Source organism: Dipteris shenzhenensis, chromosome 28, assembly GCF_047967505.1.
Source record: "Dipteris shenzhenensis isolate YYH24624 ecotype China chromosome 28, Dip_SZ_1.0, whole genome shotgun sequence".
In the NCBI taxonomy this organism is placed as follows: domain Eukaryota; kingdom Viridiplantae; phylum Streptophyta; class Polypodiopsida; order Gleicheniales; family Dipteridaceae; genus Dipteris; species Dipteris shenzhenensis.
In genome coordinates, this window is record NC_141623.1 from 2,324,881 (window position 1) to 2,345,370 (window position 20,490).

General features: G+C 43.7%; 1 protein-coding gene and 1 long non-coding RNA gene across 2 annotated transcripts; one reads left to right on the forward strand and one right to left on the reverse strand.

Moving 5' to 3' along the window:
- The first annotated feature begins 1,248 nt into the window (after positions 1-1,248).
- On the forward strand, positions 1,249-2,888 carry LOC147883035 (uncharacterized). The gene is made up of 4 exons (XR_015543770.1): positions 1,249-1,309; positions 1,489-1,655; positions 2,399-2,531; positions 2,608-2,888. It is a non-coding gene; the product is annotated as an uncharacterized LOC147883035 (long non-coding RNA).
- Positions 2,889-8,286: 5,398 nt separating this feature from the next.
- On the reverse strand, positions 8,287-19,600 carry LOC147883036 (receptor-like serine/threonine-protein kinase ALE2). The gene is made up of 2 exons (XM_087399392.1): positions 19,146-19,600; positions 8,287-9,036 (listed from the first exon to the last, which is right to left on the reverse strand). The coding sequence occupies exons 1-2, from the start codon at positions 19,579-19,581 to the stop codon at positions 8,600-8,602; spliced, it is 873 nt and encodes a 290-aa protein (XP_087255518.1). The 5' UTR covers positions 19,582-19,600; the 3' UTR covers positions 8,287-8,599.
- Positions 19,601-20,490: the final 890 nt, after the last annotated feature.

The window sequence follows — 20,490 nt, forward strand, 5'->3', positions numbered from 1 at the left end:
TTTCCCCTTCTTTTCCTTGGGAGTAGGACTCTTTGTGGGTGTCTTAACCTGAGAGATTCTTCTCTTGTTTTTAATAGTAGCTTGAGCTTTACATTTCAGGGTGAAATCCTTCTCAATTGTCTGAATGTGTGGGGGGAGTTCTTCCTTAGATTCAGCTGCATCACTATCACTTGTAATGGTATCCCTCTTATTTGTTTCCTTCTCAAACTCTTGAGACCATCCTAGCTTTACATGTTCCTCTTCCATCTCTTGATCCTGAACCCATTTTTCCATTTCTTGATCTATGAGAGCATCAAAGGCACTTTAGTTTTAGTGGAGGGGAGGAGGAGGAGCATCTTCTTAAGTAGGTTTAGCTTTAGTCTTCTTAAGGGGACATTCTTTAATAGTATGTGAGGAAAGCCCACAAAGAAAGTAGGAACTTGGTACGTTCTTGTACACTAGGGGCTATTCCTTATAACCTCACGATTCCTAGTGACTATCACAAGAGTATCAGGCATCTCTTTAGCCACATCCAGTTTGATGCAAACCCTTTAGGATTTATGAACTACTCTTTCTCTACACCTACCACCTCCCCTAGGCTTCTATAGAGATTTGCAACTTGAGGGACAAGGAAGAAGGGTCAGTCTGGAAATTCTACCCATAAAGGGATAGATGTTGACCTGGGCTTGTCTAGGTTGAACTCTTTAGACCACCCTAGTAAACCAAAGGGTGCACATAATCAACAACACCCTTAAAGGATGGCATAAGGCTACTATTCAAAGAAAACTTGTCCTTTCTTTCATGTGATAATGATCAACAAATATCGGTACGTATATTGCATTAGTTAATGTTGCACTATTGAAGAGCTCACTTATATTTTTTGTTTTGATATTGGGCTCATGCATGTTGTGTAGCAACAAATTGTATTGATGCTAAGCTTAATAGATGTACATTTTTGGTCTTCTTGGGAAATGATAACTTGGCTACATTATCATGCATGTCATTATGCTCAACTTCCACACCCTAATATGGACTTCTACTTTCCTAGTTTCTTTGATGCTACGAAGCATCTATAGATGTGATGCTAAGTCAATTTGACGTCATGGCAAACTCTTAACAATTGGAAATATTTTTTGTGAAATACTATTGATGTGGTGGATGCTGATACGTCTAAAGATGTGGTACTAGTTAGCAGCCTTATGTATCTCTAGCTCCTAAGCAAGTCGCAATATTAGACTATGATGATAGAGAAATTGTACGTCAAGCTCGATTTGATCAAAGGTTGATTGACAATGTGGTTTCCCCTTCACGATCTCTTTCTCGCACTGTGGTAATGTCCTCTCATCCAGTTAAATTGTCATCCTTCAGAGCTATTAAGGCTGCACAACATATACCTCCAAGATTCACAAACATTTATCCGCCGCTGCTCAATTTTATGGAAAAGAGGACTTTTTGCGGGTTCTAATCATCTTGATCCGTTTCATGAGACGGTATGCAACGCCCGCACAGCGGTTGTGGGCGTCAAGGAGGTAGACAGCGAGGTTCCCAAAGAAGAATGGAGCGACGATAGGCTGCTTCCAGGTGATATTATAGAGGAGACCAATTCCACCGACGCTGTGGCTGTTACTTCTTCCTTTGTTGGGGGTAGGGCGGGCTTGGATGATGAACTCCGGCAGGTATTCCGAACGTGTGATGAGGTGACGGTGTGGGTGAGTCGAGGGCTAACAACATTAGAGTTGAAAGCACGGGTTGTGCCAGAGGAGTGTGTGATTCCCAAGAAACATTACACTTTAAGGCATCACAGTGATCCAAGGCATAATGTCCGCGACATGTGCTTCCAATGGAAGCAACAATTTGTATTAAGGTCTATCTATGCCTATGCTTGACATTTGCATCTTGCAAGAGCTAAAAATTGAACACGATAGTCTTGAAGGATTGTTGTTCTGTTTTTGCAAATTGCCCTCTTTAGAGGTAGGGGATGGGACTACCTTGAATATCGTGGCTAATCCTTACGATGAGAATGGATGCTTGAAAAATTATGTGAAGGTTTTGCAGGAGGATGTTCGATTGTATTTCGAAAAGGTTAACGGGGTGATTCGTAATCGTGTTGATGGTGGCTCTACTTCTATTGGTGGAACCGTTAATGCACCAACTTCTTGTGCAATTTCTGGTTTTCTTGGTCGTGGTGTGGGTTTGGATTGTGCGAAAGTTGCTTCTGTAGTTGGGGTTCCTGTGGGAGTTTCTGTTCGGGGTAACACTAATGTTGGTGGTTTTAGGGGAAAGGAAGGTATAGTTGTGGACAGATGTGTGGTTTTGGGGGAAAGGAAGGTATAGTTGTGGACGGATGTGTAGTTCAGGTTTTGGGAAGTAATGTTGCTATTGTTTCTGATGTTGGTAATCCCGGTGTTGCTTGTGCCAGTGGAGGTTCCTCCGGATTGATGGTTTCAGTATCTGCTTCTCCTATTTCTGCTTCGGGTGGTTTTTCTGGTAGCTGTGGTGGATGGATGGATAAAAACAATGATGGATCGACAGTTGTAGTACCTGCTTCTGAGGTTGGTATTTCTTATTGCGCTGGTGTTCCTGATGGATTGACGATGGAGGTTGATGGTTCAGGTGGTTGTTCTCTAGGTTCTGTTGTTTGAGTTGGTGGTTCGCCTGGCACTTGTGATCGGGTAATTCAATGATGGTGAAGCTACGAGAGTTGTTTCTTCTCTGATTGCTGAGGGGTTTCCTGGTTCTTTGTTGGAGCGGGACTATGGAGCTTTGTGTTACGGTGATGATGAGGAGATTTTGGAGGAGCTTTTGCGGGTATCTCCTGTTGCTGCTCGTGCTCTTGGTTTGCGCTTCCGAGAAGGTCCTGTTGCTGTGCTTTACGGAGCAGTTTTTAATAACTGTTGTGTCCAGTTCATTGATAAGAATTAGTCTCTTTTTTTTTCCCCCCCCCCCAAAAGCTGCGATTATATTAAATTGGAAGAAAAGAGAAAGATTACAGCGCTGCCCGGAGGCAGAGTCAACAACCCCAACATGCTGGGGGGATTACAAAAGGGAAGTCCTATTCAAAAGGGAGGTGCTACTGTCTCTCATCTAAAGAGGATTTTGCTAGCACAGTCTACAACAAGCTTAAGATCTGATTTTTGAGTAGTGATAGGGCTACGAGGATTTCTTCTTGTTTGACTAGGTTCTCCTCCATATGAGCCAGCTTGGGATCTTGTTCTTTGTACGTGTGGCCTTCCATCTTCTGCTCCAGGGCCTGCATCTTCTTCCTCACGTCTTTGAAAGAGTCTTCAATCTGCTTACAAATGTCAAGGATTAGAGGATGCAGTATATCTTTATGAGTACCTTGAAAGAGCATTTCGTTACGGCTAATCCAAACATTCCACAAGTAGGCTGCTCTTATACTATTCCAAAGAGTTGTTGGCAATCCATAGATTTCTCCTAGAAGGAGTTCCTTAGCTGAAATAGAAGAAGGATAAGAATTCGTCTTCTGTTGGTTGGTTTGGTGGGGGGCGGGGGGAGTTGAATGGCGCTGGTTTCCATTTTGTATTTGCCAACGTTTTTGTCTGTTGGTGGCGTACCGGGAGAACTGGTTATAGTAATGGTGTTTTATAGTTTGTGATTTTGTATTTTAATTTAAAAAAATTATGCTGTAATGCGCTATAATTTTCCCGGTTACCTTGTTCGTTTTGGATTACGATTACGATGTTCGTGGATCAAACGGCTCAGATTTAGCTTTCCGTGACCCCCGTCATTGACATGAAAAGAGAGAGAGGGTGGGGAGATTATGTTGAACTTGGACTCTAGTTGCATGTAAATATGTCCAAATCTGGAGTGAGTAACAAAATTCCTAATTTTAGACGCCTCTTGAAGCTTCATTATTAGAACCACATGCCAACATTTGGATTTGCAAGTGAGCCTTGATAAAATAACGTCGCCCCTACAAGACGCCTCAATAGTAGAGGTATACGTCCTTGGTGACCAGTGTAGGCATTGCATAGTTGATTGATCACTTCAATCCTTTTCTTGGGGAAAAGGCCTTTGTCAATGCCACTTTTGCTCCAAGCTAACCAACAAGCCCTTTTCTAGTGTGGCCGACTGATATTAGTGGATGGATCAATAGGAGCTATCTTAGATTATTTTTTTCCACCATAATGATGACTGATATTTCATACTTAATTCAATTGTCTTGGTGAAACCATGCCCCGTTTGATTCCGTTGTCATTTGGGACATGCGCTTAAGAGAAGGAGTAGGGAATCACCAGGGGAAGATGTTTACGGGAGAAAACCATGTTAAAGCGCATGAACCGAGCTCTCCTATGGACCCTAATCTACTCTAATGACAACACTAATCTAAGGTGGATGAATCCTAAGTGTGATCATGATCTATAACTCAAGTCAATTAGGTTCCAAGATAGATTAGCTTGGACTCATAAAGAGAATCTTGAGATAGTGCAAAGTGCTTGATTGATATTACTTCAAATGAACCTCCCTTTTATAGGTGAGGGTACTTACATCCATATGCTTGCTTACATGTGGGATATGTCCTCCATGCCATGTGGCAGCTTGCCCTTTACTCATACCTTTGCTCTACATGTGCTCATGGCACCACAACTCTCAACACCTCCCCTTGGTACCATGATCCTTTGGCTACTGCAAGGTAGTCAGATGTGAGTTACAAGATCAAATCCTCCCCTGGGTGCTTTCATAGCTACTCTCAGGTGGTCAGGTTTGATTTACAAAATATAGGTAAGGTTGGCAAGGTTTTTGTTTCTCAATACATTCCATTGATGTCACCTTTTGGCTCATGGCTTGATGACGATGCTGTGTAGTTGACCTACTGGTTCTTCAATCTACAATCTTCTTCCTTGTGTCCTAGCTTCTTGCAATGGTAACACTTTGGTTTGTTCTTCAGTCTGCAGTCACTTTGATAGTGACCCATCCTTCCGCAATGGTAGCACTTCGTCGATGTTTTACTGAATAGTGCTTGTTCTTCATTATAGCTGTTGCGTGTAGATGTCAATGTCGATGCCTTCAACCCTCTTTCTTTTTCAAGAAGAGAGGATACACATTCCTCAAACTTTGGATCTGGCAAATTCTTCAAAGTGGTTGTTAGTGCACTGTACTCTGCATGCATGCTTTTAAGGAGAATTGCAAGTGCATCTTTTCCTCTACTTTTGCATTTATGCCTTCTAGTTGGGTCATAATGCTTTTGATTTTGTTGACAAATTGTGCCATGGATTCACTGAAGCCCATGTGCATACCATAGAATTCAATCTTAAGATGGATTTCGGGTTTTTGGCTTTTGCACCAAACACTGTGTTCAACTCCTCCCATGCATCCTTGGAGTCTATATGATGAATTATGTTTGGACCCAAGTGCAATCCAATGAGTGACAGTGCTGCTTCGTCTTTTTCTTTCCACGGATCATTTTGTGATGTGGGTATGTCTTCTTTTACAGTCTTCCAAAGCTTTTGATGCATTAGGAGATACCTCATTTGTGTAGACCAGGTATGAAATCCTTCCCCGGTGAATTTCTCAATAGTTGGGGTGTGTATTGCCATTGCAAAGGTCTTACCAATTGACGATACTTTCAAATCTGGTAGTGTCTAATTGCATACAAAAAATCTGAGTTGGCAGGCGCATAGAGCTCCAAAAACCGATTATTTTTCCTTTTTGGAGCGTGTGCAAATTCCTCCTAGATTGCAAGTTACGCCTTGTTGAAGATTCTATGGAGAAGAGGGGGCATGATGAGGTGGCACAGGGGGGCATTCACATGCTGCAGATACACTGTGCTTATGAGGGGCTATATGCTTAGGTGGCACTATGCCACATGGCAATCTCTTAACTGAACTGAATTAACCCATGTCAAAGCAAACTTAATCACAGTTAATCGACCAACACCTAACCATGCTGAATCTTTACCATAGTTGTAAATCTAACCACCTTATCTGCCACGTGGCATTTGCACGTGGCCTAAGGTAACAGCCTTGGAGAAGAAAAAAAGAAGCTTGAAGCTTCTTCTGCAACGCGGACGGTGACGGAGATTGGAGCTCGAGGAAGAAGTCGCGATGGAGCGTGGTTGCAAGCGAGGCAATTCGAATTCTGTGGAGTTTTTCTCTGCTAGTGAAGTCAGAAACACAGTGATGGCGAGCACGAGCATGGTGGTGGCGGCGTATGAGGAACTACAGAGACTAGAGATGGCGTGTGCTGCGGTGACGGAGAAGAGTAGGGCGACGATAGGCTTGTTGAACAAAGGTAATGTGCAAGAGGTAGATGGTGAGGCTCTTGCTACTATTAGTAAGAGATCGTTGACGGCGGGTCATTGTAAATGCTGGTGCATAGAATCAGTCGCTGGAGAGAAGACGGGATTTGCAGAGAGGATACTACAGGGAAACGGAAGCCTTGGTTGCCATCTGCTGCTGCTGAGGTGTCGTGAAGAGGCTATTGCCTTTGGAGTTCATGGCTTTTGGTGCTGTTGTCACCCTGATGTGACCGAGCTGATGGAGAAGAAGGCAGTGGCTGGTTGTTGTAGGAGGCAGAAGCTCATGGCGTCGAGGTCACCTTGGAAGCTGCTATCGTGAGCTTGGCTGCCTTGTTAATTGTTGAGTAGGTTGATGCTTGTAGATAGGCCACTGTGCCTTTGTTGCAGCGTTGGAGTTCCAAACTGTGGGGAGCCGCCTGCTCAGCTCAAAAGAGCTACTAATTTTGTTAGCACATGGTGGGATGGAAATAGGATAGAAATATGCATGGGACCACTTGGGACCACCTTTTCCCATTCCCATCCTATTTCTTCCCATGTGCTAAGCCCCTTAGAAGGCTACCCAGAAGGTAGGCCAAAAACTTGGTTCAAACGGTTGCTTGCGAGATCGGCAGCTCTCACACCTCAGCACGTTTGGCAAGGTTGAGGCAAGACGGAAAGCAATCAGATGCTTGTACCGAAGAGTGTGACAAACTTTACTACAAAAATATTCCCATCCTAAACCCATGCTAGCCCCATCCATGTGCTAAGGCCCTAAGTCTAAGCTCCTAGAGTCTTCGGCCGAAGGAAACTTGAAGACTGAAGGGAACTTCTCACTCTCTTTTTCTCAATGAAAGCACTCATGAACCTTTCAAGAAATACGAACGGAAATTTCTAATGCATGACAGAAATTTCTCAGAAGAGAACTTTCAATAAAAAATCTACATCTAATCTAGGAGAGCTAGGACATAAGCTCTGATACCATGTTAAAGCGCATGGACTGAGCTCTCCTATGGACCCTAATCTACTCTAATGACAACACTAATCTAAGGTGGATGAAGGTCGCATAGCAAAACGAAAAAACATTTCGCCAATGCCTATGGCACATTCTCTTCTCTATTGTAACAAAGACAAAAAATATGCTATAAAACCCCTTAGGATTTAAGTTTGTAACAACATAATTAGTGTAAAGCTCCCAATCTTGACCTATACGAACCTGAAGACCAGCTTTGGGAAGAAAATCCTTCTCATAGCTGCCACAGACCCTAGAAAAGTGGAGATGGCCTGACTAAAAGACTAATGATGGGCCAATGCTCTTATGGCTGACTAACTCCATAGTATGGATGTCTATATGCAATGCAAGGAGGATTTAAACAGTACAATTACCGTTCTCCATTGTAAGTCACACAATTAGAATCTCTACGGTGGAGTTAAGGCTATAGATTAGTCATTGGGTCAAGCATCCTAGCTCAAATGAGAGGCTTCCCAATTCTGAGGAGAGAAGCCAATGGTCCAGCATTTCATTGCGCATTAAGGAGACTTCACTTTGCCCTGACTTAGGTTTAGAGATTTCAGGAAGCTCATGGCTTGGCACTTTGTACACCCTCTCAGAGGTCTGTGGTAAATGACACAAGAGGCAATGCCCCTATGCAGGCAGGTTTCATGTTATATGGCACGACTGATGTTCTTTTAAGTTCTTTTACTCAATAGAAAGACGTTTTCTGCACAAGAATGCATCATCTAATATTTTGGCGGTTCTTCCAGCTGAAGATAGAACAAGTAATCGAAGAAGGGAATCGACCAAATCTACCAGAAGTGCTTCGTGCAACTTGCTTGTCAACAAGAACAATGATCATTCGATGTGTGTAGCAAGGGTGCAATGGAATTGGTCAAAAAATTGAACCAAAACTGTCATGTGCATGCCTCCAACAGTTTTGCAAACACACAGCATGCAATATCAATTGTATAAAGAAGGAAAGTACGCCAGGAAGAAGCCATGCGAGATTAGTTGTTAATATCCAAACGTGTAGACTCATTCCAATTGTGCTGGGAATTGCATATTCTTTGGTCTGCAGCATGTTCCCAGCATGGCCAACTTGCCTATATTTGGAGATCCTTGTCAACTTCCTCTTCAATTTTTCTTCAGGGTATGCTTTATTATTATCTTATTCTATCCTGTTCTATAATAAACTACATATATATACTTAGCTTGCAGTTTTATATCAGGAGAAAATTTGGCGACATGGAATCAATATCTACATGCAGAGGCATCTGAAGGCTAACCATTGGTTTCCTCTGTGTGTTTCCACAATGTCTAGTGCACCATGGTGTTCCTTGAAGTAAAGAGGTACTCCAATACATCAGTATGCTGTCAGACTTTATTATTCAAGCCATCGGCTGTCTCTCATTAGTGTCCTGGTCCTCTGCTGCATTAATAAATTGCTGACTTACAACTGTGCCATCATTTGAAGTCTCCCTTAATTGGAGAGGATCGTTGTAAAAAGAAGAGACACCTCTAACGTTGTTAAACATTCCAAGAACTTCTGGCATGGACGGTCGAGATTCTGGTATGCAATTGGTGCACAGGAGAGCTACTTCTATGGCATATAGAATTTGATCAGGATTAGTAGCAGTTGCTATGATCAGCGGATCCACAATGTTCCAAACGTTATTTGGAAAATTCTGTCGCACCCACTCCGCTATACTCTGTTCCCTTGAAAAGAAAAAGTCTTCAGGCTTCTTCCCAGTGATTAGTTCCAGCACCATTATACCATAGCTATAAACTTCAGCCTTAAGGGATGAATCACCATCATTTTTGCACTCTGTTTATCCTTCAACATGCCAAATGGAACATATATTTAATTTACTAGAAAATCCTTATAATCAACACTTTTCATGTCATTTCATCTCTCTCTCTCTCTCTCTCTCTCTCTTATACAGACACACACAACAAGGGTACTTTTAGCTTATGCAGTATTGTGGTTTAGCAATGGGCATTGGGCACTTCACTTAAAAGGATATGAAGATCCTCGATATGTTAGTGCTTTTGTTCTCAATCTAAAAATGTCAAGCATTTTGTATGGGCTTGCACTCAGCCTAGGCTTATATGCAGGGAGTTTTTCCATTTGATTTCAATTTCCTCCATTGTCCTTTGATTCTTACCTGAGTGGAGTATTATGGGAAGCCTTGACAGGGCATGCTTTTCTCCAAGACTGGACCTTCCTTGGTCTAGGTTCTTAGATACCTTGGACTGCAATCTCTCACTTTTCCAGCAACCTCATCCTCATACGTCGAGCATTTTTTATTGATGGAGGGACTATGGCATGACTTGGCATTATGCCACTCTTCCTTCACTTTTTCTGGCTATTGTACAGCATTGGGACCTGATGCTATGTATTTTACGGGTGCGTAAGGACTTTCACCTCTTAGAATTGTAATTTTAGGGTTTGAGAAAAAGGAAAAGGATTAAGAGAAGACTTGGCTTGCAAGCTATTAAACTCAATGGAGGTGGAGGATGGGATGCATGTTCTTTCACAATATACATTTTTACAATATTAAAAACAAGCACCTGAGAAGGAAACATTATATAGTTGGCAACCTGCTAATACTAAAGTCCCACAACCTTTGGAGCAGCCTGCCAAACAGCTTGGAAGATACATGAAATAAGTTCTCGAGTAGGAATATTGCCTTGGCTCTGAAGCATCATACTGGTGTTCTGCTTAGCTCCACAACTTTGTAGAGCAGCCAGACAAGCAACTTAGAAGCTACATTAAATATGTTCCACCACTAGGAAAATTCCCTTGGAAGCAGTTTAATAGTGTCCTGTTAAGTTACTCTTATCTCAGAATATAACAATGACTTACTTTTAATATTGTATTCCTTAATTCTGATCCTGATTGGTCACCAGTTGGCCGTGACATTGACAGAGCACTTTGTCTCCCCCCCCCCCCCCCCCCCCCTCTCTCTCTCTCTCTCTCAAAATCCAGGTGGGGGGAAGATTTTGCATGCCAACTGGTCGGTCTGGTCTTGTCTTGAGCACAATTGGGTGAATGCAGTTATCTAACCCCTAGTCTTGATCTCCTCTCCCAAAAAGGTCAAGAAAGAGGCATATATATTGGCACTGTGCAAGCATGTTGTTGCCCATCTTACCACAATTCTCTCTCTCCTTTATTGAGCAGCCTGCTAAATACATGATTTCACACACTTAACTGGGAACTAAAGCTCTGTGGCACATTCTCTGTCTCTGTCTGTCTGTCTGTCTGTCTGTCTCTGTCTCTGTCTCTCTCTCTCTCTCTCTCATATCATGTTAAGAGATGCAGGACTAAGGGGCACTTTTCACTGATGAATTACAGAGTTGGATTGAAAATTGCAGGTAGTAATAATACACATTGGTAATTACTGGATATGTGCTCATATGCAGATATAGTCATGCTCCTAAAAAAAGAACAATGCCCAGCTGCAGAAATACCTGGATGCAATGGAAAGCTTTTCAGATTTTCAGACACTGATGTGTACAACACAGATCCCACTAATAGGATCTAGGAAAACGACATTGTTGTCACATTGAAGGAGAAAAGGTAAAATAGTTTCCTCCTAAATACACTTAGTCTTGGAATGTAAAAATAATTGAAGAAAGTATTCATATGCATTCAAAGCTTGTGATAGAAAGAACAAAAAGCTATTTTCAAAGTACAGATTGAATGCTTAAAAACTCCTGTAGGGCAGGGAAGTATGAATGGTTATCTTATGGCGTGGCAATGAACTTCAGTGTGCTCCATTTGAACATGAAACACTCAGTTCTTCACAATCGTAATGTAACATCGGTTGTCACATTGGATCACTGTCCTGTCATCTATAATCTCTCACAGACTTCGTAGACATCACTCAGAACTCTAATAGCAATCATGAATAGCATGCTTATTGCTGAGCCATGAGATGGCCCCTAACCTAAGCAAGAAATCGAACCTTTACGTCAACCATCCAAAATCCCAGTCTCGAGATCGTTCTGAATCACAATAATCACCCAGGGTAGTACGTTTGACAAGTGTCCTCATACCTGCATGTACCTTTGGCATACCCTAGTACTGAGACCCGTGAATCCTTGAGAGTTTTCTTAGCATCCTCCTTTGCGGATCGTCAAACTCTCCATTCGGTTCCACCACCTGCTCGGCCAAATTCTCTCTTGCAGATGGAGCATTGGTGATCAACTAGGCTCTACCGGCCACAGCCTAGTACGTCACATCTTCTTGATTCTTTCACGGGAGGCATGGGTCAACTAAACAGCTTTGTGCAAGATAAAATGGCACATGACACTCCAAGCCTGGAGTGACTTGGCAGTGACCTTACCCATGGTATTACAAGTATTCAGGTGTGTATGATTAAATGACACATCACACTCCAAGACTGCAGTAGCTTGGCAGTGACCTTAACCATGGTATTATTACAAGTATTTAGGTATGTAGCATTTGAGTGGCATTAGGCACGAGCTTTGGAAGAATTTAATTTTTGACATTTTAAGGAACACATCAGGTGAGTTAGATTTCCCTTTGCAACCCCCCCCCCCCCCCCCCCCCCCCCCCCCGGGTAAAAAAGAGGGGAGAGAAGGGAATATATTCACATGACATGTAGAGAAGCATAAGAAATACATAGATGACGCAAACATCCACGTTCTCCCTATAAATTGAGAGGAGCTGAGAGAGGGCTGTGAGATAGAAGGCTGAGAGAGCTGAGAGGAGGCAAAGGGGATGGAGGAGACATTGCTGAGAATGAAGGGGTGGCTGTGAGAGGGGTGAGAGAATGAGGGAAGTCTGAGAGAGCTGAGGGCCAACAAGGGGTTGAGAGAGGGACAAGAGGGCAAGGGAGCTGGGCTGAGAGAGGACTAAGAAAAGACAAGGGGGTAGAGAGAGAGCTGAGAGAGGTGTGAGAGGCCTGAGATAGGTTCGAGGTGCATGGAATGCAAGTGGAAGGAGTCACAACAGTAAGATAAATATTTAGGGTTTTTTGTTTTAAAGGTGCCTGTTGGATGCTTTGAACCGAATGAATCTTTCTGGAGGCTTTGAATGGCACCTTATGTTATGGAGCATGCTTTGAATCAACCATGACCTTGCCTCATTCCAAGAGACGTATGAAAAGGGATCATCGACCCAAAGTTACATAACCAAGCCCTTCTAGGCAAGCTTATCGTGTGAGGCGTCACTCCATATTCAGAGTCATGGAAGCACCTTCTTCAAGAGGCCACCTTTGGAACACCTCAAAGACAAGAGGATAGTGGAAGGCTTCTCATAGGTGTACTAAGAAGGACTCCCCCATGATGCAGAGTTGGATGAGAGTGAAAGGTATTTTTGGACAAGTCTTATTAGGGCCAGCCCGCTGTGTCGAATGCATCAACTGCTTATTTGGTAACCAGAGGTCCAAGATCTGAAGGGTTCCATCGTAGGGTATAAGCCACACATCAGTAGGGCATAGTGTGATATTGGGCCAGCCCAGTCCATGCGCTTACTGCAGCAGCCGAAGAGGCACCTCGATACAATATATGAGAAGGACTGGACACTGGATTGAGAAAATATAGGCAGCAGAACCCCTCTCTGTGTCCAATGGTGTGAGGATGGGACCCTATGCGACTTGCTCTCACCAGGCTTTTGTTGCATACGACTTAGCAGGGCCCTTCATTTCAGTTTCCCACAACTCCCAAGAACCCCTGAAATGATCAGTTGCTTGCTTCGTTGCAATGGAAGAGGATTAGATTGGTGGGTAAGTCGGAAAAGCACAAGGCTATTAACCATAAACCTTTCAAAGAGGAGCAAACCCAGTGGAAGCTTTGGCAGTGGGAGGACCATCACTTGAGAGACATATAGTGGGATCCATGGGAGTGGTTCTGACCTAGCCAAGCTAGGGATCTATGTGGACAGTGCAGGTGTCCTTGTAAACCACCCACATTGGTCACATCTACTACCAGCCATTTCCCCTTGCGTTCCCTTTGGACGAGGCACTAGATGTAGCAACAGGTACTGCATGAGGTGCTCACTACGCTCTAGTCTTGACTCTCGACCAACCTCAGGCCACAAAACATCTCCTACTTCTCACCTAATGTTGCGTTGGTGGGCTCCCCAACGGACCTTGTCTGGAGTAAATGAGAAGGGAGAGTACCTCTCACTATTACACGGTAGGAGATGAGGAGACAATTTCCCACTACATATGGAGCTGCCCTTCAGCGCAAAGGATTTGGCAATGCTCGCTCAAGATCGTTGTGCAAGCATGCAGCACATTCCAAGATGTGACTATTAGGCAGCCCAACTGAGAGAAACGTGGCACTCCTCCATAGAGAAGATATCCCCTGCCTACCTAGTCAATGGAGAGATGATTACGAGCTAGGAGATCCATGAGGTCACTCCACCCTCCAAATAGCACCCTATAATTTTCTTCGAACGAAATTGTCTAGTGGGACCGTTGCTAGCATCATGGCTTGGAACATCTGGATGGCATGATGCAGCCTTGTGTGAGAGTTGCAGCAGGTTCATTTTTGTCAACATATGCCTGGACATTCTTATGCCTTATGTGTGATTTGGAGGCAAGGTACACGGGGTTCCAAGAAGATTATCGAGCATTTTTGTAAGGCTTGGCTGATTGCGGATCGAGGAACCTGATTGCATAGCCTTACCCCCCTGGCTGTTGGCACCGACTCCCAGGTTACCATAGGCAGGGAATTGGAACCCAGAAAAGCAGGCTAAAGATAATCAAGTTGCTCCATCAGCACCTCGTGGATAGCTGAACTGTTGTATTGCTTTCAAAGCTTCTAACAGAAGGTACTTTTTCTCCATAAAATAAATCACTAATAAAAGGAAAGCTTTTTGACCCTTCTTAAAAGTTCTCTCCGCAACTGTTGGAGTTATGCAAGACTCTAGCTACTATGAATTTATCTTTTGGGAATGAATCCGCCAGGCACATATCGTAGGGAAAGTCCGTCCACCAGAACAATCTCTTGTATATGTAAAATGTCACTATATGATGCACTCAAACCCATCGTGCTTCAACGGAGTTATCCAGCTGATCCTTGACTAGATGAAGGCCTCCTTCCTCAATCAGACGTGGAACAATCGTACATGTATATTTCAACCACATGACACTCTCCTGCATTGAATTCTACCTTCATCTTATGCAGTGTGCACTAACACAAAATCGCTCCTTGCAAAGGTCTGCAACATAAAGGATATTAGAGAGCACTTCACATGCCAATCACACTGACTAATAAACACTTACTGTCCTTGTTGAGTTTGAATGTGCCGGCTTAAAAAACTTTTGAGTGGCTTGTGATGTTATCCCATAGGGACACTCGTTGCAATGCATCTAAAGCTTGATGGAAGCATGTTAGGAGTTCTGATGAACTACTATAAATGGGTCCCTGGCAACCTTAACCTTCATCATGTGGTCATGCATTCTGAAGGTTGAGCTCTTGTGTTGAGTTGCTAGGCAAGAGTGGATTTTCAAGCACAACCATTGCCAAACTCTAAGCAGCCAAGTGCTGGACAACAACGCTCAGCCTAGTTCTGGAAACTTCGAGGCCAGAGTTCCGCTATGTATGCTGCTTGAATCCCCTCCTCCACGTCTTGAATGGAGATTTCTGTGAGATGAGCCATGAGAGACAATGGATCTCAATTTATAGGGCAGGAAGGGCAGTGGCCTGCACCCCCCCCCCCCCCCCCCTTTTCTGGAATTGACAGATCAGGAGTCATATGGCAGTCGGCCAGATCTGGGGCCAGTCAGCCCTAGACCCAACCTGCTCTAGGTTCTCCAACAAATGGGCACTTGTGCACCTTCCTCCAGACTGTAACTTCGACTTACACCCAAAAATGGTCATATGTCACAGGCACGCCATTGAGCATTTCTAGCAAAAGCAAGGTAAATGGAGACAAACGTTGGAGAAACGTTGTTTCATCTCACTAGTTTACTAGCGGCATCTTTAATTGCCCCATCAACTGAACAATTACACCTTGGAGTCTCCCACCCCTCGCCCTCCCCCTCTCAACAGCCCATAAAGTATTCAGAAAAGGGCAAGGACAGGCAAAGAACTACAGGACAATTATGGTAAGCAGTCTCATGGCAAAACTGTTTGGAAAGTTATTGGAAAACAGATGAGTACATGGGCAGATTTCTCAAATGTTAGAGCTCCTTTCAGGCTGGTTTTGGACCAACATTCCACAATGGATCACTTGGCTGTTCTCAAGGCTATAACGGAGGGAGCTAAGGGAAAGACAAATCAGTGCACTGTTTCATTGTAGACTTTAAGAAAGCTTTTGATATGGTACCATGGCAAAAGCTATGGGAAAGAATGAATAGACTTAAAGTCCCTCTAGAATTAAGGGCTGCTACAGCCAGATTGTTTACAAGGGTCCTAGTCGAGCTTACACATGCCATCAAAAACTCCACCCCTAAAATATCTTTTATCATTGGCATAGGAGTGAAACAAGGCTGCCCCCACACTTTTTGGAGTCTTCATAGATGATCTGGAGGAATGGATAAGACAAAAGAAATCTGAAAAAGAGAGAAAAGGTTCCTTAAAGAAGAGCTAGGGGTAAGACTGCAAAGGTCCCTATCCCATGAGTTTTGAAACTGCAATGCTATCTCTTGAAGGAATATGTCTCTTGATCTCTTCTTATATGGTGAAACTGAAAAAAATGGATAGCAATAGAATCCCTTACAAAGTGATGGAAGCCAAAAGAGAAAAAGAATGGTTCAAAGAGGCACATAAGTGGTTGGAAAGGTGGGATATCTGAGATCTCAAGCCAAGGTTTACCTGAGAAGAATGGGGCCATAAGGGACTTTGTGCAACAGAAAGTGGTGGCCATTTTGTATAGAGGATGTAAAGATAAAATGGACTTTTACGAGAAAGAGATTAACCCCATGCTAACATACAATGAGCAACAGTATCGCACGGACAATATCTCCATGTACCATGGACTGATTGTGGTACCACAGGATCTGATGACCTTTCTCTCCCCCCAGCATGACAGGTTGGAGCTACATTGATCCAGATGGCAACACATAGGAAATCTCCTAGCATCTAAGAGCAAACACTGACCAAGAGAGCGGATCTTAGCGACCCTATACAATCTTTCACTAGAGACTAGGTGGATCACAGGGATATGCAGCCCTCTCCAGGACCATATATCCCCATACTCTCTTTATTAGTTTTAGCTCTACATGTTTGTGATTTTGTTTCATTGTGTCAGTAACTCTAGCTTGAATTGATAGGTTTACTTACCCTAGTGTAGATTATTGTTGTTTTTTAGTTGTCCAGCAGAGTTATTAGTCACATGATGCAGAAGCTAGAAAACACATGAATAGAGTTGATACAAGGGAACCTACTCATCACTTGATTCAAAAAGAGAGATATAAAATGAAGTGAAATGATTGTATTAAAGTGTGCGGGAAACCCATTAGAATCTATGGGACAGGAAAAAAAGCAAGTACAAAATACAAGGTCCAGAGAGGTCTAGACATATCAAACCGTTGTCCTCCAAAATGGCAAATCTCTATGGTCACATTGTTTATATAGTGTCATGATTTATTAGATCTCTCTCTCTCTCTCTCTCTCTCTCTAATCTCTATGGTCACATTCTTTATATAGTGTCATGATTTATTAAATCTCTCTCTCTCTCTCTCTCTCTCTCTCTCTCCATTTAATCTGCAAACTAAGGACCTGCTCCCATGACCTAGAGGTGGAAAGGGGTAAGTGTGCAAAACCCACCATCCCAAGAGGCGCAAGAATGTGCAAAATCTGCCCCACAAGGAGATAGAACATGAGCAGCAGGTGCTCCTACAGTTCGAAGCCTACGCACACATCAGGCAAAAGAATAGCAGCAGCACTGACAACCTAAAAACCCTCTTGGAACAACCAGCCAAATAGCTGGGTGCTACCTAAAGGAAGTTTTGGGACACTGCAACGAAGGCCTCGGGCTAGCACACCAGCTAGCTAAGCAAATACTGACAATATAGCAAGTTTTGTAAAGATTTCTTCTCAATTTTTGGATGTAAAAGAACCACTATTAGTTAATAGAGGTTACCCATCCCATAGATCCTAAGGGGTCTACCCAGAGAGTGCCCCGGGATGTTCGCTCCAAGTTGTGGACGCGGTTGTGGTCCAGCTTGCGGCCGAGGAAGATCTCATACTTCTTCTGGCTGGCAGCCCACGGAGGATTGCCCATTGGCCCATGGTTGGAGCAGATGCGAGTGGAGGGGCAATGCCATTGTTGCTCCGATGGGTCCTGAAGACTATTCCGCATTGCCTATGGAGCTGTCATAGCGCACGCAGCAAGAATCTGGATGAGAGCCCTTAGGATCATGACACGTATGTAGAGTCTGCACAGAGACTACACCTGGGGGATGGTGGTTTGGTTGACACAGGGAGGACACGCGTTCTAGATCGATGAGATCTCCCCAGCCTACCGGATACAGGGTCAGAGCATTTAGCGGATTGCACTCCACGAGGCAGTCCCCCCTGACGCCCTAGCTCCTCCTCCTCCTAGGGAGGACAGTGTTTGGGAGGTGGTAGCCAGCATCACGGCTTGGAACATTTGGGTGGCTCGTTGCAGTCTTGTGATGGGAGAGCACCCAGTTCCACCCTCAGCTACCTTAGTTGCCATCTGGCAGGATATCATTTACACTCTACGGTCCACCTGGAAGCGTGGGACTCCAGGGTCCAGGGCGACTATTGAGAGGCATGCTCGTTTCTACAAGGCTTAGCCTGCAGGTGTTTTCTACATCTTCGCTCCGCAAGGGATTCGTTGGCTGTATAGTCCTCCCACTTGGCTGTTAGCCCCAGTTCCAGAGATCCCCTAGGCAGTGAGCTGGGTTTCTTTGGAACAGGCCGGTTTCTTTCTTTCAGCCTTTTCCGGTTTTTTTCCATACTCAGCACCTTCGGGGCTGCTGTCTTGTATGAAATCTTTCAAGCATTAATAGAAGGTTCCTTTCTTTGGAAAAATAAATAAATAAATATCCTAAGGGGTCTCAAGCGGACTTTAATACAATCATATCAGAGAAGAGGAGAGAGAGAGAGAGAGAGAGAGAGAGAGAGAGAGAGAGAAGAATCTGCAAATTTGCCCCGCACGGGAGCTAAAAGATGAGCGCCATGTACTCCTAAAATGCCAAGCCTACGCACACGTCAGATAAAAATATAGGGACAGCAGGGACAGCATATTGGAACAACCAGCCAAAATATTTGGAAGCTACCTAGAAGAAGTATTGAAACACCGTGGCAAAGTTCTCGGGCTAGTGCAGGAGTTACCTAAGCAGTACTTACAACATAGTATGTTTTGGAAAGATTTCTTTCACTAGGTGTAAAAGACCACAATTATTTCATAGTAGTTTTGTAAAGGTTTCTTTCAGTGGGTGTAAAAGACCACTATTAGTTTATAGTGGTCACAAGTTCCGTAGATCCTGAAGGGCCTTAATACAATCATATCATATCATATCATCTCTCTCTCTCTCTCTCTCAGCATGGGTTATTGAGAGACACAGCGGGGAAGACACCCTCTTCTGATGGAGATGCTATGGAAGCATGCTTTGTTGACATGCGCAGAGCATGCCACGTGTCAAAAGCTGCACTGGGTGCGGGTCCCAATCCACCCCAACGCCTCTCCTTGTACCAGTATTTCTCAATGCACATTACTACTCGCAAGGATTTACTAACGATAGCCAACTTCACCTTTGCAATTAAAGAAACACTCCATCCCCAACAGAGAGCATGCCTTAGCTCTTTTTCCAAGAATTTGTCCTGTGCATATGATGGAGTGAGATCTTTTACAGGCAGTTATATATTTTGAGGTTTTGTTGCAATAGCCTTTCAGGAAAATATTCTAGGCACTCCCCCGTTTGTTTCTTTTTCTCAATCAAAAGGGCACATCCCAATTTTTTATAAACAAAAAGCGGACCTCACCAGGTGCCATGTAGCAAGCTTCTGCATTGAAAGAAGATGGACCATCTGATCCTTGCCGAATTTTATAACTTGAGATGTGTGGATTGAAATTCTCGTCTAGCTGAATGCTGCTGGCTTTCAAACTGCATTGAAAAACTGGCTCCCCTTGCCATGCTTGATGTAGATAAGCTAACCCATCTGCCACACCCAATGCGATATGAAGCCGTATGTCCCAATCTAATTCGCAGGCCACATCCAATCGGTGAAGTTGCTTCTCCAGGCTCCCATTTTGCATGAATGGCAGTACCACCGCCAGAAGATCAGGGTTCGAGCACAATCCTAGTACCGTTAGCAGGTTGGGATGCTGCAACTTTGACAAAGTCTCCCATTCTGTAGTAAATTTTCTGCAAAAGGTATGAAACAATTCCTGTTTTAACTGTTTCACAGCAACTACCATTCCATCAATATTCCCTTTGAAAACTTTGAAACTAGTTCCCATGCCAATGAAATTAACGTGACTAAAGCCTTCTGTAGCAAAACTTAGATCATCTTTCGTGTATTCTCGAACTCTAACTATTTTCTCCCCTAGAGGGGCTGAACGAGGCTCAAATCCCGGATGTTTGATTATGTAAGCCAAAGAGCTTAGGCCAATGAAAAGCAAGATAGCAATAACGAGACAACCAACTGCAAGTAGCCCACCATTCACTCCCCCCTGGACTGGCGCAATAGCACCTGATCCTCCTGAACATGCACTGCCTGTAATCCAGCCACAAAAGCCCGTGTTGTTTTGAAAAGCTGATCGAGGGAACTTCAGGAATGCTGATGTATTTGGTAAAGATCCGACCAACATGTTGTAGGAAACGTTAAACTGTGAGAGATTCAAGCTTGCAAATTCTGAGGGGATCTCGCCTGATAATCTATTCACAGATAGATCTAGCGCTCGAAGACTTGAAAGTTGACCCAATTCAGTGGGTATCGCACCACTCAGATTATTATTAGAGACATCAAGGTAACCAAGTCTGTCCAAGTTACCGAAGCTAGAGGGAAGGGCGCCGCTTAGATTGTTGTTGGACAAATCAAGCCACCGTAATCCCTCACAATTACCAAAGCTGGAGGGGACTTCACCTAACAGCATGTTAAATGACAGGTCCATATGCAACAGTGTATTAAGGTTTCCAATTTGGGCGGGAATGTTTCCCTGCAAAATATTATAGGAGAGGTCTAAGCTTAAATCTAAGCTCAGCAGCGCACCAATTGTGGGGGGAATAATGCCTTCAATGTAGTTGTTTCTTAGATTGAGTTCGCGTAACCTCGTGCAACTGCCAATACTGCTGGGAATGGATTGACTGATATGGTTATCACCCAA

What these genes read in the sequence shown, in the direction of transcription:
- LOC147883036 (XM_087399392.1), bottom strand. Translation starts at nt 19,581, where the DNA reads ATGGTAGTTGCTGTGAAACAGTTAAAACAGGAATTGTTTCATACCTTT. An exon ending in AGCTTGCTACATGGCACCTG is followed by an intron (nt 9,037 to 19,145) that starts GTGAGGTCCGCT and finishes AAGGATAAACAG; the next exon opens with AGTGCAAAAATGATGGTGAT.